This window comes from Brassica napus, chromosome C7 (genome assembly GCF_020379485.1).
Source record: "Brassica napus cultivar Da-Ae chromosome C7, Da-Ae, whole genome shotgun sequence".
Taxonomy (NCBI): Eukaryota; Viridiplantae; Streptophyta; class Magnoliopsida; order Brassicales; family Brassicaceae; genus Brassica; species Brassica napus.
In genome coordinates, this window is record NC_063450.1 from 9,381,216 (window position 1) to 9,409,003 (window position 27,788).

The 27,788-nt window shown below is 35.7% G+C and overlaps 4 protein-coding genes and 1 long non-coding RNA gene across 7 annotated transcripts; 2 read left to right on the plus strand and 3 right to left on the minus strand.

Moving 5' to 3' along the window:
• Positions 1-1,716: 1,716 nt before the first annotated feature.
• LOC106407088 lies at positions 1,717-3,762 on the plus strand. 2 transcript variants are annotated; one of them, XR_001281647.3, is made up of 7 exons: positions 1,717-1,974; positions 2,111-2,324; positions 2,423-2,469; positions 2,573-2,644; positions 2,934-3,093; positions 3,319-3,405; positions 3,485-3,762. It is a non-coding gene; the product is annotated as an uncharacterized LOC106407088 (long non-coding RNA). The 2 variants fall into 2 exon arrangements; XR_001281646.3 differs by having other exon boundaries at positions 1,774-2,324.
• A 5,481-nt stretch (positions 3,763-9,243) lies between these two features.
• On the plus strand, positions 9,244-11,660 carry LOC106356532. The gene is made up of 4 exons (XM_048763958.1): positions 9,244-9,427; positions 9,482-9,555; positions 9,644-9,754; positions 9,849-11,660. The coding sequence occupies exons 1-4, from the start codon at positions 9,244-9,246 to the stop codon at positions 11,658-11,660; spliced, it is 2,181 nt and encodes a 726-aa protein (XP_048619915.1).
• An 8,148-nt stretch (positions 11,661-19,808) lies between these two features.
• Positions 19,809-22,497, minus strand: LOC111203807. 2 transcript variants are annotated; one of them, XM_048762833.1, is made up of 8 exons: positions 22,341-22,492; positions 21,865-22,263; positions 21,777-21,782; positions 21,354-21,697; positions 20,965-21,218; positions 20,796-20,877; positions 20,288-20,672; positions 19,809-20,191 (listed from the first exon to the last, which is right to left on the minus strand). In XM_048762833.1, exons 4-8 carry the CDS (start codon positions 21,534-21,536, stop codon positions 19,926-19,928), a joined length of 1,170 nt encoding a protein of 389 aa, XP_048618790.1. In that variant the 5' UTR covers positions 21,537-21,697; positions 21,777-21,782; positions 21,865-22,263; positions 22,341-22,492; the 3' UTR covers positions 19,809-19,925. The 2 variants fall into 2 exon arrangements, with proteins under 2 accessions (XP_048618790.1, XP_048618789.1); XM_048762832.1 differs by having other exon boundaries at positions 21,354-21,782; positions 22,341-22,497.
• Positions 22,498-22,507: 10 nt separating this feature from the next.
• Positions 22,508-24,494, minus strand: LOC125590012. Its single transcript, XM_048762834.1, has 8 exons — positions 24,220-24,494; positions 24,021-24,119; positions 23,889-23,936; positions 23,743-23,811; positions 23,581-23,655; positions 23,417-23,485; positions 22,686-22,820; positions 22,508-22,588 (listed from the first exon to the last, which is right to left on the minus strand). Exons 1-8 carry the CDS (start codon positions 24,433-24,435, stop codon positions 22,517-22,519), a joined length of 783 nt encoding a protein of 260 aa, XP_048618791.1. The 5' UTR covers positions 24,436-24,494; the 3' UTR covers positions 22,508-22,516.
• LOC125590399 lies at positions 24,468-27,763 on the minus strand. Its single transcript, XM_048763959.1, has 3 exons — positions 25,929-27,763; positions 24,709-25,572; positions 24,468-24,620 (listed from the first exon to the last, which is right to left on the minus strand). The coding sequence occupies exons 2-3, from the start codon at positions 25,558-25,560 to the stop codon at positions 24,468-24,470; spliced, it is 1,005 nt and encodes a 334-aa protein (XP_048619916.1). The 5' UTR covers positions 25,561-25,572; positions 25,929-27,763.
• Between the last annotated feature and the right edge of the window lie 25 nt (positions 27,764-27,788).

Genomic DNA, 27,788 nt, shown 5'->3' on the forward strand with positions numbered 1-27,788 from the left:
AATGAAACTTAAACAATGAAGGATAAATGGCACATAGGAGATGAAGCAATGCGAGACTTCAGTGGAACATGGTTCAATAAGCACAGAGAAGAGATGGAGATTTTCTTCCCAGCAAGTCCCAGCTTTCCACATGACTAGCCAAATCACCACCAAAGTCAAGCTAAATGACTATAACAAAGTGCTGAGTGGCAGGCAACCCACTATTAATATCTAATTGGTTTTTATTAGTTTAGTATTTATGTTAGTTTTTAAATTATTGCAGGTCATAAAAAGAAAAACAAAATAAAAAGATCCAAGTAGGCGATTGCCATGAGTATCGACCGACGAAACACTGCCGACATCGATTGACAGAGCATCACCTACCGCGGCCGATGACAACACAATTACATCGATCGACATTAATTCTGGTCTGATATATCGTTCTAACTTGTTATATTGAGTCCTTATGTTTTAGTTATCACCATAACTCCAACTGAATTTACACTGGGGACAGTGTAGTTTAAGTCTGGGGGATGTTTACTGATATTAGTTTATTCATGAGTCTTATTTTAATGTTTTCAAAAAGAGTTTTTATTGAGTCAAGATGGGGATAATGAACTTTTTGATTTTTTCTTATTATCTAACCATACCATTCTAGATTTACTAGTTGCAGATAGCACTAAAGATACCTAAGTGGATCAATCTGGCAACTATGTTACACTTAGAATGTTTGAAGGAACCAAAGCTGACCTCTAACCTAATTGAGCTCAACTCTGCTTGTCTTGGGGCTTGGTATACGTGGGATCAGATTCTTCAAACAAGTCTGGAAGGTAAAGTATTGTGTAGATTTATCACCCTCTCTCTCTCAATTTCGAATTTAGGTCTTTATATTTAAAATAATAATAATAATAATAATATTTATATATATATAATATAGTTAGAAATAGAAAAACTTAGGAAAGAATTCGAACATGACTTGGTGGCTACAACCATTAAGGCTTAATTCACAAATAATCCTACGATATAAGTCAAAAAGAAGTGAACAGGATTTGGTGGCTAAAACCATTAAAGCTTGATTCATGGAAGCCTATCCAACCTTGGTCAATGATCTTGCAATAAAGCAGACTTTGACTAGGGAAGAAATTAGTAGAGAGAGAGGATAAAAAGTATTGTTTACCTGCAGGTCCAGATACTTGTTTGAGCATCTTTGCATCCTGTGATCGATACCCTCAAGGTAAAGCCTACAATTTAAATTATGCAAGTATTGAGGTTGTTAGAGGGGATTATTAGACATGATTTGCTAAATTGTTGAATAGATGAACTTGGTTGCTAGACTAGGATATGGTATAGTGTGCTTCAGAGACTATGACTTTCTAAGGTGTTGATTCTAAGTTTTAAAGTCTGTGAGTCCCTGTTGTTTTCAAACCTCTTTCAGAGAGACTGCATGTATGTTTTGCTTGAGGACAAACAAAATAGTAAGTCTGGAGGAGTTGATAGACCATGGATTTGACTCACTTTTACCCATGGTTTATAAGTGTTTTAACTACTATTTATTATATTCTAGAGTCTATATATATATATAAAGTACAGTTTGTTTCACTCCTAGGCTTTCCACATCATCTTCCACATCATTAATTCGGATGATATTGTGATGACACGTGTCACACGGAAAGCAAAACACACCGTTTCAGTTAAACTGCAGCAAGCAAAATGAGCTTTCGTGACCCGTTTGCTAACGATATTTGGGCTCTAGGTTAAGAGTGCTTTGCGGCCCGATTAGATATCTTCTTTCCTAACCCTAATTCTACAGACTCGATGAGATGGGTGTCATCTCTCTCCTTCGACGGTCGCAGCGTGACGCCTGAATTTCTCTGTGCAATCTGAAACGGTCCGATTAATTTCTTCATGATTAATCTCATTTATTCAGACGCCCACGATGTGGTCTTGAATGCGTTGTTAGATCTGCGAGGCTGTATGCGTTCGGTATAAATATATGTGAGTATTTCTCACCTTGAACTCATCATCTCTTCGTATCTCTTATACTAACGTGGAAACTATTTTCAAATTATTTACCACCGTATATCCTCTCCGCTCCTTTGCATTGTTTTTCTTTCTGAACGGAACGAGCCAGAACGGACTCCGGCGGTGGATTGCATTTCCGGCAAGCTGCGGCGATTAGATGGCGTTATAACCGGAAGAACCATGCGGTTTGCTAAAGGAGTTTCTGTCGGAAGGCGTTCCTGTTGATTCTCAAAGCATGCCATTGATTGGGCAGCTGGCCATGACCAAAGAGATGCTGTGCAAGTTTGTTAGAACACAACGACGAGGTCTCATTGAACGGCAATGTAAGTTACTTCTTCAGATCTTGATTGTAGTGTATTCAAATAATTTCGGCCAACTGCTCTGTATTTATTGATACTGAGATCTATCGACCTTGCTTCAGATGGTTTGTGCTTAGACAGAGACGCCTCCAGCTCCTCGATACAGATGGTTTGTGCTTCTCTTCTTCTTATTCTTCCCAATCTATCTGTAGTGATTTGGGATTATTTGTTCTTAGACATGTTTTGATTTCTTTAGAACTGAATTTTGATAGTGGCCAAGTACTTGGTGGCGCAGAGTGACGGATCTGATTTGTCGTCGTACTCTTTTGGAACACATCAGAAAGGTGAGTGAGAAGTTTCATCTCATTGGTTACATATATTCTGCAAATATATCTTTTTATTCCTCCACTGCAAGGTATATCTTTTTATTCCTCCAAGTATGCATCTTTATGGAGTTTTGTAGCTTGTGATTAAGTGTTTAGTGTAGCCAATCTTAAAGCTTCATTCTTGGAGGAGTTTAAGTCTGGAGTTTAAGTCTGAACGTTCTTTAAGATTTGAATAGTTTTCTTTTTTGAAGGATTTGGTAAAGATAAAGATCCCAACTTTTTAACGTTAACATGTGTGGATTCACAGGTTTATTCTTTGGACTGGACACCTGAGATGAACCAGATTGTCAGTGCATCTCAACAAGACACGCTCAGTTAGAAGAGAAAAGTGATGGAAAGGGGAAAGACACAACCAAATGGCCAATTGATAAAGTGCTGAAAAATGCAATCGTTTAGATCTTGAAAAGGTCAGACTTTAATAATACGATTAGTTAAATTCTATTTATATATATTAATATATATCCAAATGGGTATATCACTCTGCCCACCTGCACCAAACCAAACTCACACGCTCACAGGTTTATATATACTATTTATGTATAATTTACATACTGAAAATGTGGGAGATTGGCACATTTCTCCATTAGAGTTACTCCACAGTGGTCCTTTGCTTGATTTTGATCTTCTTCCAGGATGTTCTTCTTCAATGGCTGCCTTGAGTTTACCGTCTCTACCAAATGTGCTTATCTCAGACACTTGTGGAGAAGCTTATGGTCTCTGTGAGTAACCAACTTGAACCGTAGATCTACATAGATAGTTCGTTGTTTGTCTCATATAGTTTTGTTCATCAATTTTCAGGTCAAAGCTGCAGAGCCTTTTCCTTCAATCGTTGCAGCATCTAAAACTCTTGCAGTGGTTTCATCTGGATTGTGTGGAGATCACGGAGATGCCATACATTTGACAACAATAATGCTACCGATATCAATGAACATAAAATATACTCCAACTCTCTCTTTTTCATGTTACCACTCCATTAAGAAGCTATCTAGAGTTTTTTTTTTCTGTCAACCGCTATCTAAAGATTTCATACTTCATAATAACTTTAAAAATTGAAAAATAATCTACATTTTCATCTTTTTAGTATCTAGATTAAATCTATTAACGACACATTTAATAATTGATGAAATATTTCTAATTATTTTGAATCGAACCAAGTTCTTTTCACCAAAATTTCTTTGAACATATAATAATATAGTAAATACGTAAATATAATTCAAAAATATATAGAATTCTGAAAAAAAAATAAGAGTAAGAGATGTAAAGTTTTTTTTTTTGAACACGAGATTAAAAGGTGCTTCCTACATTAAAAAAAAAAACAATAGTTTGTTCCCCGAAAGTATACATAAATTAACAAGAAAAATTAAAAAATAAACACAACTAATGACTAATATATAAGCAGAACATAAATCTAATTAGAAAGTCTGGAAAATGAAAAAAAAAAAAAAAAAATACAAATGAAGCGATAAAACATATGTTGAAAGTGCACAATATAGCTTGAATTTTTAAAATTAGTCAACGATTAATAATTTTGTGAAAATACATCATATCATTTTACATATATAAATTTCAAGCATACATAGAGAAAATCAAAAATATTTAAAAGGGAAATCCATTTATGATATTGTTTTTAACGTTTATCAAACCAAAGACAGCAAAAATAAAAAAAATAGTGAATCTTACATAACTTTTTTTTTCTATTTTTAGTCACCAAACTGAAGTTTATAGAAATTAATAAGAAAAAATGATGAATAAACAAAATTTAAAATAAAAAGAAACACTTAGAAAAAATAAAAATTCACAATATAACCCAAAATATATAACTTCCAATAATACATAGGAAAAACTCATAAAATCAAAAATTATTTATGATAATGCTTTTCCACGTTAAATCTAACCAAGCGGGGCCAGAGTTTAAAAGGAAAGTAGTGGATCTTTTGGAATTTTCTGTTTCTTATGGTGGCAACATTTAAGATAATGGAAATTAAAAACAAACTCTTGGAAGACCGCAATCAAGAATTTGTATATAACCAAAACCAAGAGTTAAAAAATAAGTACGAAAAATAAGCAAGAAAAAAATAAAACAATTGCAAAAGAAATGTGTGATACCAAGCACAATTTTAAGGCTATTGCATCCTATCAAATTATTGGAAACACATCCAGCTTTCTTACTGAACGAATAAAGAAAACAACGTGTTAAATTAAAACTTTGATAATACTAACATCTTCAGAAACAAACACGATAAAATTTACATGAAGATAAAAGTATAAACGTATTTTAGATAAGTCAAATGAAAATGGTTTAAACAAAAATACACACTAACTTGAATATAGAGAAAATAATCAACCACATATGAGATTGTCTTTCTGGTAATCAAATAAACACAAAACTAATGAATTGCGATAATTACAAATGAAACAATATTAGGATATCGATATGATAGAAATCAAACGTTCCTTGCGCGATGTCCCTATTATGAAGAACAGACATATGGAACTAACATGATCTTTATAATGCCACCAAGAAGTTGCAAGTTCAACGATCTTGAAAGTAGATGCACTGATTGTTTATATTACAAGCAAATAGAGAAATTCTTGGAGACAATTAACCCTCCATAAGAACAGCCTCCATTTATGGATCCATTTCCGTTCTTCTCAATTTTCCATTCCAATGGTTTCAATTTTTTAGTAGTTTTGCTTTGCTGATCCCATCACATACGGTGTTTGAGTTTCAATTACTTCTTATAAGAAATGCAACATCAATTTGTTAATTATGAACTCTATGATTCTATGAACAAATCAATTTGATCGGAATGCTAAAAAATAAAATTATAAACAAAAAAAAAAGTAAATGACAACAAAAATTAAAATACGTATTTCAAACAGTGATCGTCTAAAAATACATTTCTTCTTTAATAACACCTACTTATTTTACGTTACACTTCTGCTATTTAACTCAACTTTTCAATAACATATTCAGCATACAGATAAACTGTTACTAAATGCAATCATCTAAACTCAATTCCATCATACAAACGATAATCATGCCAACCACATATTCAGCTTTGAGAGTCCAAAATATAACAAACCACAACTAGCCAGCCAATCATGGATTGAAAACATACAACTAGAATACCACGTAAACCGCATCTAACCTATATAATATGTTATACGTAGCAAACTATTGATATTAACACAAACAACGAAATCAAACATAATTAATCTTCGTATACATAATCCTTCTATACCATAACATTCTTAAAAACCATAAACGTTATTTACACTTCTCTTGAAAATGCTAATATGAAATACACATAATGAAAATATACAATAATATAATTATATATATGACACGAAAAGCATATCCCGCGCGTAGCGCGGACTGGCCCTAGTTTAGTATATTTATAGGAACATAAGTGATTTGGAAAAAATGATGATTTTTGAGCATTTTGGAGATATTTAGAGGAAACATCCGAGCTGACCATCGAGCACGACCATCGGTCGATATTAAAAAAGAATAATCGATCGATGTTCACATCTTGATATCGATCGACAGCGAAGCGCGCAGAAAGCCCGTTTGGACCCAGCCGACTTAGAGCCCAAGTCTTCACCAATTACTCCTCACGAGTTTTAACCTAATTATATAAACTTTGCCAACATGTTAGAGGCAAAGTGTGCTTTCTTGTTTTAATATTTTCACAGCAAAAAGTTTTCGAGGATTTCTAGTAGATTGGAGAGAAGATCGAAAGAGAATTGTGATTGGAACTCCATTGATATCTATCTATTTATCTATGCAGTTTTTATACCTTATTGCTGTTATGAATTGCTTAGCCATATCTGAGTAGTTCTCTTGTTAGATTTAGGGTTTAAATAGGTTATGAGGGATTATCCCCAACTATAGATTGCTAAGTTGTGATATTCATCATTAGGATTGTCATTGATGCATGTCTCTAGATTAGCTACATAGAACTTGCCCTAAGAGTTGTAGACATAAGCGATAGCTTGCATCTCACCCTGAATCCATCCTAACTGAGCTAAGATTGCTAGAGTAAGGCGAGAGCTGATTTAGGAAGCTTTGTGAACACATTCAACCCTCGCATTAAAACTTGACTAAACGCGTCGGTCGATATTCCAATAGAATAATCGGTCGACGGTTCAACAAGTGTATCGATCGATATTCTTATAGAATCATCGATCGAAACTGGTCAATTGACAAACCTAGAAAGCGAGTGCTTAACGGTTTGTTTATAAGTGTTGAGCTCTACAATATCATGCATATAACTTATTAGGCATCTGTAGGATTATAATCCTGATTACCTGAATAAAAACACTAAGTCTAGCTACTTTCATCTAAGTACCAAAACCCCAATCAATCAATCGAGCAACTGCCTTGCACACAAACCTGTCTTTTACATTTAAACATAATCAACCTAGCTTAATCAATCTGATTAGATTTATTAGGTTATCTAGCTCCCTGAGAAATCGATCCTTAAGTACTACAACTGAACTTCTTATTTAAAAAAGTAATTCACTCCTTTGGTCTGAATGGTTTCAGTTTTCCTCTCTCTCCCACTTTCATGTTTTGAGGGTGGTAGGCGGAGCATCGAGTTGGTGGTCACTAGAGGCGGTGAGTCGGTTGTGAGGCGTTTCTCTCTCATGTGGTCTCTATGTTGTGTTTAGGTGGAGGTTTGTGTGGTGGAGTTTTGTGCGGTGAAGGGTGTCCTCTGCATTCTCTCTTTCCCTTTGCTTCTGGTCCATTTTTCTTTTCTCCGGTAGAAGCAACAAGCTTTATTCGGTTCAAGCTTTAAAGATTTATAACCGGTGGTGTTTTTAGCTGACACTATTTTGGTAGTACATTTCTGGCGGTTTTCTCAATGTTTCAGCGTCCTTTTTATCAGGGTTCTTAGATATTTGAGATGCATAAAAATGTAAAATTTAGAGCAACATTTGCATCTCAAAATCCAAAAGACATAAATACTATTTATACAAATATGAAAATTAATTATATTAGTTATATTATATTAGTTATTGTAATTATTATATAATATTTTTAAATTTGAAAATTGCATTTTCCTGCCGTAGAAACAAAATTTTCCGCAAAAATTACAGTTCATGTTTTTCTGCCAAAACCATAAGAACATATTTTATGCCAAAAACTACAAAATCATGTTTTCGTAAATATCGTAAAATCAGGCATTTCCGTCAAAACATGAAATCGCATTTTTCCTCATACACATAAAATCAAGTTTTCTGTAAAAATAAAAAAAATGGAGTTTTCTTGCCAAAACCATAAAATCATTTTTTTTCCTTCCAACCTGCAAAATCGTGTTTTTCCGTCAAAACTAAAAAATAAATTTTCCCACCAAAATCACAAAATCAAATTTTCCACTCAAAACCGTAAAATGAGTTTCCCCACCAAAACCGCAAAATCGATTTTTCTTGGCAAAACCACAAAATTGAGTTTATTTGGCAAAACTGCAAATGGCATTTTCCCGCCAAACCAAAAATGAGTTTTCTGGGCAAAATAAAAAAATGGAGTTTCTCGCAAAAACCGCAAAAACAAGTCTTTCTCCCAAAACCAAAAACCGAGTTTTCTAACCAAAACCGGCAAATTGAGTTTTCCCGGCAAAACATAAAAATTGAATTTTCGTGCCAAAATCACAAAAATGAATCTTCTCGCCAGTGTCACAAAATCAAGTAACCCGTCAATTTTTTTTCAAAAAATCAAATTTTCACCAAAACCGGATAGTTACATTTTTTTCTGTAAAAATGTAAAATCGGGGTTTTGTCAAAAATTAGAAAACAAGGCTTTCCTCCAAAAACTGGGAAATCGGCTATTTTGTCAAAAATCAAAAAATCAACTTTTGTGAAAATGACAAAATCATGTTTTCCGATCATAATTGCAAAATTTTGATTTTCGTCAAAATGACAAAACCAGGTTTTTCTTGAAAATGAAAATTTAGGTTTTCTGTCAAAATTGAAAATCATAAATTATTTTGTTACAAATATAATTATATATGTATTTATCCAAATATTATAATTAGTTCATTATTAATAATAGAGAAAATGACACAAAGAACACCAAACAAATTTTTCCTCCCCAAACTAGCACTCAGGATCAGAAGTCACAAAAATAGGTTTCACTAAAGGGGTAATTTACCCTTATGCCCTCTTCTTTAAGTAATTAAAAAGAAAAATTTGAAATCAATTGTCGCCGTCCTCGTTTCATCGCTTCTTCTTCTCCTCATCGCTGTCTTTCGTCGTCGTCGTCTCTCCGTCGTCGTCATCGTCGTCGTCTCTCCGTCGTCGTCATCGTCGTCGTCTCTCCGTCGTCGTCTTCGCCTCTCCGTTGATCCGTCGTCGTCGTCTCTCCGTTTATTTATCGTCGTCGTCGTCGTCGTTTCTCAATTGATCTGTCGTTTCTACGTCTATTCATCTCATTCTCTCTCTCGTGTGTCTGATTTGATTAAGGTTTGAATCATTTCATTTTGTTATACATTATCTAGTTTTTGTTATATATTATTCATTTGTTGATGAATTGAAGTTGATTTTGTAGAACAATGGAAGTTTTGTGCATCTGTGGACAATGGATCTCAAAAGAATCTCTCCAGTGGGAGTTTCTTGTTGATTTGAAGAGGAATGCATCAATCATTTCCATAGAAGAAGATCTACTGTATGAAGATTTGATGAAGATTGTCTCTGAAGATTTTAGTGTTAAAGAGGAAGAAATCAGTTTGAGTTATGGTATTTCATTGGATATGAAATGTATTATTGAAAGTTTCCCCCCACTCTCGATAGGTAATACTCGTCAGCTCAGAACTTTCATTTCCAAGACTAGAGCATTTGATGGAACCTGTCGTTTGTGTGTTAAGGTTTATATGTTTTTTTTCTTCCTTAGACTTTTCAGGATATGCTTCCTAATCAAGTATTATGCCTTACAGAACTACTCGACTTTTGCAGGTTAGTACTGATCCAGCTAGCTGTAACACTCAAGCTTCTGATACATTTGCTTCTACTGTTCCATTGAATGCCAATCCAGTGATTCTTTCTACTCTGCAGAGAGAAAAACAGGTACATTGTCCCTAATTCCCTTTTTCTGTTTGTGTTTGCATGATATGCTTCATAATCAAGTATTATGCCTTACAGAACTACTCGACTTTTGCAGAGTCTTCTATATGAAGGTGTTTCTACAGTTCCTCTGAATGCTCTTCCGGATTTTAGCCCTGTCCATATTGGACTTTCACCAACCACGAGAGGAGCTGGCGATATTAAGGTGAATAGCTATTTTAAGACAAAGAGAGAGTTGATGTTGAGGATGAAGAAATGGGCTTTAGAGTGGAAGTTTGAGTACAAGACTGTCTCTTCTAACAAGTCAAGAGTGCTTTTGAGTTGTGTTGATGAAAATTGCACGTGGAGGATGCGTGCTATCAAGCTACCTCTTTCAGATTTTTTTGTTGTTAAAAAGTATGTTCATGAGCATAGATGTGATACAACACACAGGAAAGCCAACCACAGACAAGCATCTGCAAAGTTGTTGGGTTCTTTGATTTGCAGCAATTATGGAGAAAAAAAGGAAGGTCTCAAACCGAAACAGATCATTGAACAGGTCAGGATGCTGCATGGTGTTCACATCAATTACAAACAAGCTTGGAGAGTGAGAGAAGAAGCTCAGATTTTGGTTAGAGGGACTCCTGAAGACAGCTATTACAATTTGTCTAGGTGGTTGTATAAAATCACAGAAACAAACCCTGGTTCCTTGACTTATCAACATGTGGATGCTGCAGGAAAGTTCAAGTATGCATTTGTGGCTTTTGGTCCTTCGATAAGGGGATTCTCATTGATGAGGAGAGTTATTGCAGTAGATGGTACATTTCTGAAGGGAAAATTCAATGGGACTTTATTGGCAGCTTGTGCTCAAGATGGGAATTATCATCTATATCCTCTCGCCTTTGCAGTGGTTGACGCAGAAAATGGCGCCTCTTGGAAATGGTTCTTTAGAGGTATGAGCCAGAAGATCCCGGACGCTTCGGATCTTGTTTTTGTATCAGACAGGGCTAACTCCATTTCTTCAGCGTTGGAGGATGTATATCCCTTATCTCACCATGGAATTTGCAGGATCCATCTGCTCCGCAACATCACTCCTACATATGCGAAGACTGGGTTGCTATCTCTGGTGGAAAGCGCTGCTGATGCCTATACGTGTCATGAGTTCTGGTTAATCTTCAAGGACATAAAGGATAAATGTCCTGAATTGGCTAAGTATCTGGAAGATTCTGATTTTAGGAAGTGGGCACGAAGCTATGCGCCTGCGAACAGGTATAATATCATGACTACCAACATTGCAGAGTCTCTCAATTCTATGTTGAGGATGCCTCGTGAGTTGCCCATTATCTCTCTCCTTGAAACTATCAGATTGACGATGACCACTTGGTTTTTTGAGCGACGCGAAGCGGCTGCGAAACATAAGCACCTGGTTACTCCAAAAGTTGTGCAGAAATTGGTATCTAGGTTAGGGGCCGCAATGTTGTTGAATGTGTATCAAGTTGATCGAAGCGAGTTTGAGGTGAAGAATGAAACAATGAAGTTTGTTGTTGACTTGGAGAAGCGGCATTGCACATGTAATGTTTTCGACATTGACAAGATCCCCTGCATCCATGCCATCGCTGCTGCTAAGCATATCAAGAGAGATGAAAACCGTTTTGTTGATGCTTCTCACTTGACAGAAACGTGGGCTAAAGCTTATGCTGAAAGCATACATCCTAGTGGAGAGTTGTCAACGTCCACCTATCCAGAGAATATTGATGAACTGTCTTGCCCACCTCCAGCTACCAAAAAGAAAAGTGGACGCCCTCCTACAAAGAGAAAGAGATCCGTTGGCGAGTTTGGGGTTCCTGGATCTAAATCTCAGTCCCACAAGTGCAGCAGATGTGGCACAGGAGGGCACAACAAGAGCACATGCGAGAGGCCTATAGGATGAAGTTCTACATTTTTATTGATTATTATTTGGATGTTGGCTATTTGATGGTTACATGATATGCACCAGACCATATACATTTTTTCTTTTGGAACCCTATCCTGAATAAGTATGATTTCTTCCAACTTTTGTAATATACAACATTATCTTTTGATCTCATTTCAATTCTTAGTTTAAACTTCTTTACTAGAAAAAAACACAGTAATATTCAACTATTCTGGAATCCCATCCAGAAATCCCGAGTTCCTTTCCAAGGTTTATAATACAACATTTTCTGTTAAGAATATTTATGTGGAAAAGTGTAACAGATGATTCTCCTCGGTCTAGCGGCTAAAACACTTATCTGTCGAAATTGTAACGCTTGACTCGACCCGGGTTCGATGCCCCTACTAATCAGAGTTTTTAAAAAAAATTTAAGTTGAATAAAAATAAAAGAAATATATTACTTTACTTACAACATGTAATGACTGAAATCAACTTGGCCTAGTGGCTACTACACCTTAATTCCCTCTTTTCTCCTAGTCATCTTCAGGTTCGAATCCTAGTAGATGTGTATATATATATATTTTTTTCCTCCAAAATTTGCAAATCACATTATCAAATTTTCCAAATATGTAGATATTAATCCTTAGTTTTGATCTCATTTCATTTTTTTCTAGTTTAAGAAAGAAGCACACTAATATTCATGTATATTATTCATGCATACTCTGGAAGCCCATCCTGAACTATCAAAGATCTTTCCAATGTATTATACTATAAATTGTATGGCTAAATTCAATTATGTGGAAGCAAATAACAGATGATTCTCCTCAGCCTAGCGGCTAAACCACCAAACCTATGATACCGAAACATTTGTTCGACCCGGGTTTGACTCTCCTACGAGTAATGGTTGATTTTTTTTTTTTTGTTCAAGCATATATCTCAGGAATCGAAGAGTCTCTTCCAAACGACATCGAGTTGCTTGAAGATATTATCAAAGCTGATGGAAAATTTGATTTAACTGCTGAGTTGGAGAAACTCAAAGAAGAGCACTCGGAAGCGGAAGGAATGCTTGCTGATGTGAAGGTCAAAGTCCCTGATTGGGATAAACTTGGCGAAAGTTGGCTGTGTCATGAGTAATTTCATGTTATCATCTTCTCTTTTTATGTTTTTAAGGACCACATTATGTTTGATTTTCAGTTTTTATTTTAAATGAATAAGTACTTTTGTTTCTCTTGTGTTGTTTCTTCAATTAACAATCTAAATAAAAAACTTGTTCAATGTTTTTCACTATTTTGTAAGGTTTTGGCCTAGTGTTCTTGTATCTGGGTTATCTGATTTGCTTATTTGTTTTTGGAAAGCTATCCTGAATACCTAAAATGATATCCAGATTATATAAATCTATCGTCTGTGAATAAATAAGTTCACATGTACTTTGTTATCGAATATCCACCATAGCCTAGTGGCAAGCCCTTCTACTCTCAGTGTACCCTTATCACACAATAAGCCGTGTTCGATGCCCGTTGTGTATACTCACATTTTTTTCTGTTTTTAATTAATTATTCAAAAGTTATATTCGTTTTATTATAGCTTTTGGCAAGTATAACACCCTTCGCACAACGGCTGCACACTTTGATTCATCTTTCGAGAGTTCACGAGTTCAATTCACATCGGATCACATTCTTTTTCATTTTTTTTGTAAACTTTAAAGGAATTTGGTTTTGGAAACCTATCCTGAATACCTAAAATGATATCCAGATTATATAAATCTATCGTCTGTGAATAAATAAGTTCACATTTACTCTGTTATCGAATATCCACCATAGCCTAGTGGCAAGCCCTTCTACTCTTAGTGTACCCTTATCACACAATAAGCCGTGTTCGATCGCCGTTGTGTATACTCACATTTTTTTTTGTTTTTAATTAAATATTCAAAAGTTATATTCGTTTTATTATAGCTTTGGGCAAGTATAACACCCTTGGCACAACGGCTGCACACTTTTATTCATCTTTCGAGAGTTCACGAGTTCAATCCAAATCGGATCACATTCTTTTTCATTTTTTTTGTAAACATTAAAGGAATTTGTTTTTGGAAAGCTATCCTGAATACCTAAAATGATATCCAGATTATATAAATCTATCGTCTGTGATTAAATAAATTCACATTTACACTGTTATTGAATATCCACCATAGCCTAGTTGCAAGCCCTTCTACTCTTAGTGTACCCTTATCACACAATAAGCCGTGTTCGATCCCCGTTGTGTATACTCACATTTTTTTCTGTTTTTAATTAATTATTCAAAAGTTATATTCGTTTTATTATAGCTTTTGGCAAGTATAACACCCTTGGCACAACGGCTGCACACTTTTATTCATCTTTCGAGAGTTCACGAGTTCAATGCAAATCGGATCACATTCTTTTTCATTTTTTTTTGTAAACATTAAAGGAATTTGTTTTTGGAAAGCTATCCTGAATACCTAAAATGATATCCAGATTATATAAATCTATCGTCTGTGATTAAATAAATTCACATTTACACTGTTATCGAATATCCACCATAGCCTAGTGGCAAGCCCTTCTACTCTTAGTGTACCCTTATCACCTAATAAGCTGTGTTCGATCCCCGTTGTGTATACTCACATTTTTTTCTGTTTTTAATTAAATATTCAAAAGTTATATTCGTTTTATTATAGCAAGTATAACACCCTTGACACAACGGCTGCACACTTTGATTCATCTTTCGAGAGTTCACGAGTTCAATTCACATCGGATCACATTCTTTTTCATTTTTTTTGTAAACTTTAAAGGAATTTGCTAGGCTATGGTGCATTTTGCTTTCTCACTCTTTTTCTGGAAACCCATCCTAAAAGTACCATAAGCATTTGACAATTCATCAAGACATCCTAAAAAATTTTCAATAACAATCTAAATGAAAAAAACGTTAGGGATAATTCATTACAAACTTAAACTTAAACGTTCGGGATAATTAACGTCAAAGTAGAAAAACAGAGTAAAAAACAGAACAAATATGACATTTTCACTTCCTTTGACCTTCCTGGAAATCTTTATCCATAAACTGGTCGAAGATCTCACAACATAGCTTGCTTCGTAAGTCCATCGCAGTTTCATCATTTATATTAGCCATGCTCTTCAATCCCAGTGACCTGCATTCCAGCATCTTCACAACAAAAATACCACAGTTGTATGGAAATTTTATCTTTGGAAGCCCTTCTGCAAACTTAACTTGAAATGGACTGATATCTTCGAAATTAACCTCTTCACCAAGAAGTTCCATCTTTATGGCACTAATCAACACTGTCATAAATACCCAAAATTATACAATAAATTAATCACCAACAGACAACAAAATGAATATGTAAAAATGCATCACAAGCACAAGCAGCAAGAGACAAATTTTTATTTTCTAAATTAGCTAAAATTCTTTTTTCAGGATACACATACTTTCACAATCCTATCCATAATCAATGTAACAATATAAATAAAACTGATTTTTCTACACTGAATGATAAAATTAATAAATCACAAAGAGTTTTTACCTGCCAGTTCTTGGATTTGATTAAGAGCACGTTTGATATTTGCTTTTGGAAGACCACAATGGAAGAGTGTGATTGTGTTATCAATCAATTGTATCTCCACCCCAATATAGTGATAGCTCAACTTATCTTCAATGACACCATATATAACATCAACATCTTCCAGCCATACCTTCTTTGGATGTATTAAACCTTTCACAAGTTCGCCTACACAGCCCTCCAATAACGTTTGTTTTTTCTTATGTGGCTTCCTGACAGATTCATAAGCGTACCCAACCACTTCTAAGAATCTGACTGGTACAAAGCATGCTGCTGGAAGATTGTTGTTGCGGAACCAAGCACCTTGCTCAACCCTCTTACAATTTAGCATTTCAAATGCAACATTTATGTGCTGCCAATGTAACAATATAGTTAGAAACTCCATATAGAACTGCTATAACATGGACATCTAACATAGCTCAACTCAACCTCTTCCTAAACATATGACACAATCAAATATCCACAAAGCATTATTACCACTCAATAAGAATCGAAACAGAGTTTGTAAATACAAAACTCAATCATATCCTTTTCCTAATCACATTGCATCATCCAGAACCACATTAATTATTAACATTAAATAAATAGAAGACAGAACAGAGTGTTGATTACCTCTTTGTTGAGATTCTTTTCTGCATCGTCCATTTTTTGAAAGAACTCTTTTTCAATTTCTCTTCCATTGATATAAAACGGTCTGTAGTTGATAAAATTAACTAGTATCAATCGAAACTTTTACAAAATAAATTAGGAATATTTATGCAAGGACAAAAAGTTGCTTACACACGATATATGCCCCGTAGATCCATCCAGTGTGCAAGCCTTGAAAACCGAGGAAATTCAGGTGTCACAAATGGATCAATTGGAAGGATTACCTCAGGTGTTACAGGCATAGGAGGGTTTCTAGGTCGTATTGGCCTCTTCTCTTCTCGCTGTAGAAAAGGAAGCAAATCTACTGGCTGAGCATTTGCTTTCTTCTTCTTCTTACAAGCGACAGCCTTCGCCTTCCCCTTTTTGAATGACAAAAATTCAGATACATTTATATCTTAATTCCTAGTATGATGAATAAATATTTCATACCTTTTTATCACCATCTCCTTCACTTGGATTCACACTCTGCGTCTGCTCTTCTTCTATCTGAAAAACAATACCGAGATATTAAACAAATGACATTATTTTTCAATTCAAGTTATCCAAGGCATTTGTTTTACCTTTTCTGTCATCTTCCAAACACCATCTACCCATTTTCTTGGTTTTCGCATCTCAGAATGGTTGAAGTAAATTTTTTCAGTAGAATTGTTCAAAGAGACAAAACACGTGCCATCAAACAAAATGACTTTAACTTTTCCAGCGCACCAGGCACCATTGTCGAACACCTCTACGTCATCCATTAGCTCATAACTTTTCTTCACTCCAGGTCTCTCAGGTGGTGGTTGAGGACGTATTATGTCAATTGATACACGTGTCTCAACACTTCTTTTCCTCTTCTTTTCATCCAGAGACGGTGCGGAGTACTCAACTTTCACCATCTCAACCCCATCAACCAAATATGTTGCCAACACATTTCCTGGATACCATTTATGACAAGTATTGTCATCTTGTGATGAAATCTCCACATTTGCTCCGATCTCAAAGGTATTTTGAACTCTGCTTTCTACATCCTGTGATGGTTTAGATTCAAGGATATCCAGTCATTTTGATAGTTGCTTTATATTTATTAAAGGTTTTAAAATAAAAGTAATACCTTATTTTGCTCGTGAGTCTCCTGAATGTTTGGTGAAATGTTCTCATTCATAAGCTCGTGAGTCTCCTGAATTCAGGAATGGTTTCATGAACACGTACAAGGGCTTCCAAAAATTACTTGAAAAGTCCAATTTTTTAAAGAATGTACCTGTTGCGTCTGAATTGGAGTAAGGACTGGAGTCTCAATATTCTGTTGAGCTATTGGAGAACCAGGTGTCTCTTTCGTGATCTCATTCATAGGCTCTCGTGTATCCTGAAGTCAGGAATGGGATTATGAACACGTACAAGAACTTCCAAAAATTAATTGAAGTACAACCAAATTCATAATTTTATAAATACCAACAGTTTTCAAAATTATACTTGCCTCATTGTTAAGTTGTTCATCTGCTTGATCTGTATTGGCTTCACCTTGTCTGGAAGCCGTCTCATGAAATGGAGTTGTGTCAGTCTGTGCAAGTACAACAAAAATTAGGAAGGCAATCCTAAATATGTATAACATCTTCCAAAATTACTTGACAACTCAAAAAAAAACTGAATCAAGAACTAGATAAACATTAATTTTAATTTCCGAAAAAAAAGTTACCTCATTGTTTGGAGTTTCATATGAAGTAACTCTTTGTAGTTTCTCTAGTTTTGTCACACGTTCTTTAATCTGTTTCCTGTCTTTTTCAATCAAACACAAACGATCGTTCATGATCCTTAAATTATCTCCCACCATCTCGCTGATTCTGTTGATCTTTGATTCCAAAGACTCCTCCTGATACGAAGAAGAAGCTTGACTCATCCCTCCATTCCCAAACAGTAAAGATGCTCTTCTTATTTGTTCATTAGCACCGTATAGGTCTACTGACATGTTTCGCCAATCTCTAATTTTAAACTTATAACCTCTCTTGGATAAATCGGCCATGTCATCCAGATCTTTATTAGCTTCGTCTTCCATGCAAACATCAGCTTCTGGATCATTAGGAATAGGAGGTAGGATGCATATGACCTTAAGCTGAAACCATAAAAATAATTAGCTTTTAAATGGAGAATCATAAGGCAAAACAGAAACAAGAAAAAAATAATGTAAAAACTTACATGATCTTTGATTTCAATTAGGAGAACATCTATCAGCTGTGGAGAAGCTATTTGAAGGTACTTCTCACACAAAAATATTGGGGTAGACGGTTGAACGCTCAGAATAGGAACCACTTGACTGAATGCATACTGTAGCAAAGGTACTGACTCAAGTATCCATATAAGAAATGCCATAGGGAATCCTTGCAAATCATAATTGTTTTTGTCGAGGCTTTTGTCGACAGCTCTCTGAAGTGATTTTAACAGCAAATTATAAGCTGTTCTCCCCCATGGGTATGTCATCAAGACATCCATATCCTGCGCTATTTTCACATAATCCAAAGTAAAAGTTGTGCCACCGTCGAGAAGGCTCTTCTGTAGTAGTATGCTCTCAATCAGGAGGAGCATTGCAAGGCAGAATCTCTCATCAGAAGCATCTTCTCTTGTGTTTCTGAGCTGCTTCTCCACGTCCTTTACTGTATGAGTACGCCCTTTTAGGAAGTCCCACTTAAATCTCTCGGTTTCCTCTCGTGGTTCTCTTGCTTCACCACTACATTTCAAACCAGTCACCATGTGGAATTCTCTTATAGAGAACCTCATTGGCTGAGCACCAAAATGGAACCAGGCTTCGTGTCTCTTCACTGTCTTGATGCTTTTGGTGAGAACTGCGTGCACTATCTTAGCTGATAATTTCAAAGACCTCTCTCCAAGCTTGATCACCGGTCCCAAAAACGTCCCTCTTATTCTGTTGAACTCATCATTTCCTAGAATTTCCTTAACAGTTTTGATATAAGCAACTATCGAGTGTTGGTTTATCAATATCGTCTTCTCTGGCTCTGATCCAATCGAATACCTCAGCTCAGGCAGTGCTAGTCTTAATGGTAATGGATCTCCCATCTTGTTTCTATCCTGCGTAAAAAAGAAAAATTTTATTGTCTAAATTAATTAAAATCCAATTTTCAGGAAGGGTTTCCTGAAACAATACAAATCCTTCCTGAAGTCTATACACATGCTTTCACATGAACTAGAATTCTACCAATCATATTAGGTTAAAACGAGCAAGTCTATACACAAGCAAAAACCAGGAGACCAATCTCTCAGAAAGAAAACACACATAAGGTTGAATCTGCAACATACCTTAAAGAGATAGAGCTCTAGAAATGGTTTTTCTCGGAGAATAGAGAGAGCTCGCGTAAAAGATCGAGAGAGAGAGAGTTCTGGAGATGGGTTTTCGTCGGAGATCGAGAGATATGGAGATGAGAGAGAGATTCGAGAGGCGGAGACGAGTGAGATTCGAGAAGTTTGAAACGGCGAGAGTGTTGAGACGGCAAGAGTTTTGTCTTTTTCCAATCGAAATGTATTGTTTTGGAAACCTATCCTATATTAATTGGTTTAAGTATGCTTATGTAATATTCTTTAACAGATGATTCTCCTCAGACCAGCGGTTAAACCGAGGCATTTCATAACACAAAAGTCTCTCTATCCCCGGGTTCGATAAGTGGTGGATTCAAAATCAATTTTAATTTTTTTTTGTGTTACAGTTTGGAGTTAAATACAATTAAATGTAATCCATTAACAGATGATTCTTCTTTGCCTAGTGGCTAAAATCCCACACTATCCAAATACGCAAACTCTCTCCCTCTGGGTTCGATCCTTTTTGGATCTAAATTTTTTTTTTTTTTGTCTGTAAACATCACAATTTTAAGCGTACAATTTTTTCTGGAAACCCATCCAGAAACATTATTTAACCTTCCAAGATATATGATACCCAAAAGAAATACTTGATATCCTTCCAATCTTTCTTATGTAACCAGACGCCAACAACATAACAAAATAAACAGTCATAACTAAAACCGAGTCTTAACTAAAACAAAAAATGTTTTGATGCATCATTCTCATTTCCCAAAGCTCTCATCCACAAATTGGTTGAAGATCTCACAAGACAAGGTTCTCCTTAGCTCCAATGCATTGTCATCATTAATCTTTGTCATGTCTCCTATCTTCAATGACTGGCACTCCAGAATCTTGACAAGAAATATCCCACAGTTGAAAGGATGTTTTGTCTTGGGTAAACCTTGTGCCTGCTCAACCTCAAATGGAATCATCTTCACTTTATCTACCTCATCACCAGAAGATTCCACCAGCAGATCAGAAATCAACACTGTCATATTTAAAAATCAATATCAAGATAGAATCAGTTGAATATTTCAAACCAAGAAACAGTTGAATACATCAAATACAAATTGTTTATACATACCTGCCAACTTTTTCACTTGAGGAATATCAATGCTGTTGCTTTCCTTTTGAAAACAATCATATACTGTGATTCTTTTCTTCTTCAAATGAATTTCCATCCCAATCCAGACATTGCTTTTTTTTCCAAGAGTAATCCCATACACAACATCAACATCTTCTCCCCATGTCTTCTCTGGATATACCTTCCCTCTTACAATATCTTTAAATAAATCGTTGAAAATCTTTTTACCTTTGACCTTTTCTTTCTTGTAAGCCAAATCATGAGAGAGCAAGCAATGCAAGAACTCCATAGGTAGGAAGCACGCCTTTGGAATCTTGTAGTTGTGGAACCAAGCAGCATTCTCATTTCTTCTGCAATTTAGCATTGCAAAGGCTCCATCAATGTGCTGCAAAAAAAAATGCAAACATTATCTATTTTGTTACTATCTAATTCCTGAAACTAAACAAATCCTTCCTGAATTTTTTTTTTAAAAAAAAGCTCAAGGCAAGAACATATGTAAAGAAATTACCTCTTTCTTAAGGTCTTTTTTTGCATTTTCCATGCTTTGAAAGAAAGATTTCCTTATCTTATTATCATTGATTGATAGGGACCTACAGTCGATTAAAGATTCAAAGGAATTACTAAACCTCTTATACATAAATATAAGAATATATAGACAAGGACAGAAACATGCTTACGTTTCATGCATGCCGGGCTTTAATGTCATCCAATTTTGAAGCCTTGAAAGCTTATGTTCCGCAGGAGTTGAAAACGGATCAACTGCAGGTATAATCTCAGGTATTACAGTTAAAGCCGGATTTCTGTCAGACTTGAATGGAGTTTTTGTGTCTCTAGATCGTTTAGGCACCCTCTCGCTCCTTCTTAGGAAAACATTATCCATTCCTGAATTTTGTGATGAGGCAGCAGCTTTCCTTTTCTTATCAGGCTTCACCTTTAATCAAACAATAGACACCAAGCAAAATATTATCAAATTTGTTGCAATCGGAATTTCTGGAAACCATTCCTGAAACTAAAATGTATGTATATCAAACAATTCACGTGAAGTATAATTCAAGTTATGATTTACCTTATCTGCCATCTTCCAGACTCCATCTTTCCATTCTCTATGAATTCGCAAATCTGAATGTTTGAATAGAATAGTTTCCATAGAAGTATAGAGACACACCGAGTATGTGTTATCACCAAGTACCATGCTAATTTGTCCGCTGCTCCAGCCATTGTTGTAAAAGACTTCTACCTTATCCATCATCTCAAAGGATTTTTGGTCACTAGTTGGTGTTGCAGGACGTATTTTGTCAGCCGTGATAGTATCCTGAAGTTTCTGAAGTCTATGTTGGTCTGCGAAGAGTGTCGTGTACTCAACTGTCAGCTCCTCTAGTCCTTCACACAGTTTAAGATCAACAACCTTTCCTGGATACCATATTTCGTCATCAGTAGACAAAATCTCAACCTCTGCGCCTATTTGAAAGTGAGCTAGAAGCCTGCTTACTTCAACCTATGAAAATGAAGATTCAGTAACATCAGCGGTTTCAAATTGTTAGAATAATAATTAAAGATCAAATATACTCGATGCATACCTCGTTTGTTTCTGAAAAATCTATAGCACTTGTCTGAAGATGCTCTGTTTTCTGAGTAATAGGCGGTATCTTCGAAACATGCTCAGTAGTAGGTTCAGTAGTAGGCTCTGTGGAAACTAGCTCAGTAGTAGGTTCTGTAGTATCCTTGAGATTTTCTTCTGCTTGATTCTGCTCTGATGGTGTCTCATCGGATTGCTCTCCCTCACTTGTCTGAAGGTGTTGTGTTTGCTGAGTAAGAGGCTGTGTAAGAGGCTATGTCTTCGAAACATCTGTGGAAACTAGCTCAGTTGTATGTTTTGTAGTATCCTTGAGATTTTCTTCTGCTTGATTCTTTCTGCTTGATTGTGTCTCCTCTCCCTCACTTAGAGAAAAATATTGGGTCGCAGTTTCTGTCTCACTCTATAAGACAAAAGTAAATGGTAAGAGTTAGTTGAATAGAAAAATATTACATAAACATTTTAAATATTTCTTCTTACCAAAGCATTCTTATTTTCTTCAATAACTAGTGCAATTAGTGAAGACAATGGAGAGGAAGGTGTGTGATGCACAGCATGTGTATCCTCCTGTAATAACAATAAAATAAAAGAGGTAGTTATGAAGAAGTTTCTACAATTTAAAATTCAAGTTGTACTTATGAAAGACATTTCTATGCTTACCTTTTATTGTTTGCTGAAATGATCTCAGTCAATGGCTGTGTAGCCTCATACGTTCCCTCTGTTACCGTCTGCAAAAAAAACAAAAAAAGTCAGGAAGGGGATCAAAAACACGTACAAAAGCTTCCAAACATTACTTGAAATCTCCAAGATTTTTTGAGCATTTACCTGCTGTTTCTGAATTGGAGTAAAAACTTGAGCCTCAATACTCTTTGGAGATATTGGAGAAGAAGGTGTCTCATTCATTTCCAGTGTTTCTTTTTGCAAAACTTGAGTCTGAGCAGCAGGTGACTCAATCACAATCTGCAAAAAATATCAGGAAAGGCCATCATGAATACATTCAATTATAATTTCTAGAGTAAATATTACCTCATCATTTGTTTTTCCTTCTTCTTGATTAGTTTTGGGTGGCGTCTCATCAGTAGAGGTTTGTGTTTCCCTCTGCCAAAAATTAGAAAGGTCTATATATGTAAATCACCCAAAACTAATTGTAAACTCCAACTGTCATTGAGCATATACCTCTTTTGTCAGATTAGGAGTGAAAACTTGACTATCAAGGGCAGGCGTGTCATCCGATGGCTCTCTCTCAATCTGTAAAAATTATCACGAAGGCAATCCAGAGTACGTTCTAAAGCTTCCAAACATTAACTTAAAAATCCAAGATTTTTTTTTGAACATGTACCTGCTGAGTTTGACTTGGAGTATAAACGGGAGTTTCAATACTCTTTGGAGCTATTGGAGAAGAAGGTGTCTCATTCATTTCCACTGTTTCTTTCTGCAAAACTTGACTCTGAGCAGCAGGTGACTCACTTGTTAATTTCTCTCTCACAATCTGCAAAAAAATATCAGGAAAGGCCATCATGAATACATTCAACTATAATTTCTAGAATAAATATTACCTCATCATCTGGTTTTCCATCTTGATTAGGATTGGATGGCCTCTCAGCAGGTGACTCACTTGTTTCTTTCTGTCAAAAATCAGAAAAGCCTTTATATGTAAAAAAAATCACCCAAAACTAATTTGTAAACTCCAACTGTGAAAACAATATCATTGAGCATATACCTCTTTTGTCAGATTAGGAGAGAATACTTGAGTATCAAGGGCAGGAGTGTCATCATCTGATTCATTCATTGTCTCCTGCAAAAATCAAGAATGCATTCAAGAATATGTACAAAAGTTTCCAAATATTACTTCAAAACTCAACAATATTTATTGGTTACATACCTCATGTGTCAAATTAGGCTGTTGAGACATTGGAGATAAAGGCGTCTCACTCGATGGTTGCGTGTAATCCTGCAAAAATCAGGAAGGCATTCAGGATTTTGTACAAGAATTTCCAAATATTTTCTTAAAAATTTTTGAGCATATACCTCATTTTGTTGAGACTTTGGAGATGCAGCTGATTCAATCATTGTCTCCTGCAAAAATCAGGAATGCATTCAAGAAGTACAAAAGCTTCCAAATATTACTTCAAAACTCAACAATATTTATTTGTTACATACCTCATGTGTCAAATTAGGCTGTTGAGACATTGGAGATAAAGGCGTCTCACTCGATGGTTGCGTGTGAGACATTGGAGATAAAGGTGTCCCACTGGATCGCTGTTTGTCAAATATTAGGAAGGCATTCAAGAATATGTACAAGATCTTCCAAAAAATACTTGAAAATGCAAATGTAAAAGAAGATGTTTTGAGAATTTACCTGTTGTGTCACGTTAGTGGGAAAAACATTGTTGTTTCCTTCCAACTCTGACACACGGGCTCTAAGATGCATGTTTTCTTCTTCCAGTAATGACATTCGATCCTTCATGCTCTTCAGATTCTCCTCCATTACCTCGATGATCCTGTTCACTTTTTCATTTACTGAATCCTCATCAATCGGAGTAGAAGCTTGGCCAGTCTCCTTATTTGCCATCATTTGAATAAGAGCATCCAATGTTTCAAATGTGTCTACACACCTATTTTCCCAGTCATCGGCTGTAACTTGTACCCTTTCTTTGTTACATCTTTCAGTGTTTCCAGCTCGTCACTATATTTGTCTTCAATGGAGATATCATCTTCTGGATCATGAGGAATAGAAGGTAGTATGCAATGGACCTTCAGCTGAGAGTATTTTAAAAAAGACCAATGAGAAACATATTAAAAAGAAGAAGCCAAATAAACTGAGAAACATATACTTGGAAAAGCTTACCTTTGTATCAGCTTCAACCTGTAAAACCCTATCAAGTGATGGATTCTCTACCTCAGTGTATTTTTCACACAAGTAAGTCGGCCCAGGAACCTCAACTGTTGGTACACACTTACTGAACTTATTCCTTAGCAAAGGAATCGACTCTAGTATCCAAAGAAGGAATACTAGAGGATAACCTTGCAACTCAAATTTGGATTTATTCTCCAAATGATTCGCGACAGCGTTTTGAATTGACTTCAGGAGCACAATGTAAGCCTCTTTTCCCCATGGATATGTCATATCCTGTGCATTTTTCGCATATTCCAAAGGAAAACTCCCTCCTTTGCTCTTCCGCAATAATATGCTCTCTACCAGGATGAGCATTGCGAGGCATACTCTCTCCTCAGAAGCATCTTCTCTTGTGTTTCTGAGCTGGTCCACCACGTCACTTAACTTATGACTACGCCCCTTTAGCAATTCCCAATTAAATCTCTCGGTTTCCCTTCGTGGTCCTTCTAATGCACCACTACATTTCAAGCCTGTCATCATATGAAATTCTCTTATAGAGAACCTCATTGGCTGCGCACCGAAATGGAACCAGGCTTCATTCTCCTTGGCAGAAACGATGCTTCTAGTGAGAATGGCGTAGACTATCTTTGCTGATAACTTCAATCCTCTCTCACTGAGCTTCATTATAGGTCCCAGAAATAATCCTCGGACTCTTATCATCTCATCTGGTTTTAGGATGCTGTCAATAATGGAGATATACTCTGAGCCGGAATATTGGTTGATTGCTGACTTTTGCTTTGGCTGTGAACCAATAGGATACTTCAGCTCTGGCAGTGCTAGTTTTAGAGGTACTGAATCTCCCATCTTGTTTCTATCCTGCGTAAACAAGGAAAAAAAAAATTCAAACTTTTCTGGAAGGCTTTCCTGAAATAACACAACAAATGCTTCCTGAAATTATTATAAACACTAGACAGTTTCACAAGCAACAAAAGACTCATAAGCAAATTCAAGACCCTATCAAAAATATCAACATTCCTAATCAAAACAAGACTCCAAGCAAAAAAGTTTCAAAATGTGTTACCATCCGAGTTTCAATATTCAACATTCAATAGATGCAGCAACAAATGCTTTCTGGAAATCTTCTAAAAACATTCAATAGATGCAGCAAGAGACAACAAACTTTTATTTTATAAATTTGTACAAACACACAGAAGGTTGAATCTGCAACATACCTCAAAGAGATGAATTATGCTCCAACAACTTTGTGTTCCCACAATTCAAAAGTCTTTCATTTGCTTCGCTGGTTAATAAGAAAGAGTAACAAACAAATCAAAATCAAAACGCAAGCTTCACAAATTTTAATTCAAAAACCCTAATTTTAAAAAGTTACATAGTGATTTGTGTCCGATTTTGAGAGTAGAGAGTGTGACGCTGATGATTAGATAGCCGGAGAAGATGATTAGCGAGCCGGAGAAGATGATTAGCGAGCCGAATAAGATGACTAGCGAGCCGGAGAAGATGATTAGCGAGCCGGAGAAGATGATTCCCGAGCCGGAGACGATGATTCCCGAGCCGGAGACGATGATTCCCGAGCCGGAGACGATGATTCGCGAGCCGGAGACGACAGTGCCGGTGAGGGTTTGAAGATTCCCGAGCCGGAGACGACACGGTTCGAAGAGTCGCGAGTGAAGGAAATGAATTGTTTGTTTTTTTTTATTCTTATAACAGAAGGGTAGTAGTGACATTTTACCCTTTAATGAATGTCATTTTTGTGACTTTCATTTCCTGGTGTCATTTTTGTGACATAAACTTGAAAGGTGTTCTTTTGGACAATTGCCCTTAATAATATCAATCACACTCTTTTTAGCTAATAGCATTCAAATGCTATCGAAGAATTAAAAAATAACAACTTGGCATCTAGATGTTTTATTTTGACGCAAATACTAATTATAAACTGAACAACGTCAAATGCAACATCCATATCTTGTATTCAGATACTGCATCTAGATGTTGCATCAAATAAGGAACATGGCCTAAGTGACCTCAAACTGGATCAAATTCAGATGTGACTGCAAGTTGTGTGATATCACAGTTTGCACGTGTTGTATCCATATTTTCATTTGTAGTTTTGATATGCATTAAATCGGTTATGACTGCCTATGTGTTTACTTTGGGTGGTTTACTGCTACCTAAAAAGAAAATTTGCAGTCAACTGTACTACTAAAGTAGAGTATATGGTGTTGATTGAAACTATTAAAGAAAAAAAATAGGGGATGGTTGAGAGGATTGTTAAGTAATTTTGATATGCATCATGATCATTACAATGTATTGTGGTAGTTTGAGTACTATCTGCTTGAGAAAGTTGTTCAGTGATCTTGAAATGCATGATCATGTTCATCATAAAATGACCAAGCCTATTGAAATGAGATATTATCTTCGAGAGATGAGAAGAGGACTCGAGCGAAAAATGTAGAAACTGCTGATATGTTCACTAAGCTGATTTTTCATAACAAGTTTAAACATCTATTGGACTTATTGAACATCTGTTATATATTTTGGTTGATTGCTAGTACTGCATCCAACATTTATTTCGAGTGTGTTTTAGTGATACACTAATGGTATTTTTGTATGTTTTAGAGTAAAAAGAGAGGGAACAATTAAAGCAAACTACGTCTCTGTTTTCAGAAAGCTTTATTATTAGAGTAGAAACTAAAGTAAACCACTGGAGATGTTTAAAACGGATTCTAAGCAGTTTCTTACTTTCTTTTGTTATGGGAAGGCAGAAATAGTATAGTAGCAAATAAAAGTATGCAAAAGGAATTTGAAGTTATCCCATATCCGTATGTCCAAATCTAATCAAGAAGTGTTTAATTTCAAGAGTCCAAACATAATGTGAAGTATGTAATTCAAGCAGAATATTGTGTTTCTGCGTCAATCTAATGAAAATTTCAGATGTGAAAAAGTAATGAATGAAAATTTCAGATGTAATCTTCGTGAAGCCGCAATGAACCTAATGTTGTCAAGAAACATATTTATTTGCCTCTTACTTAATACAGTATGTGGTGTACATGTTACCGAAGCTTAGCAAATAG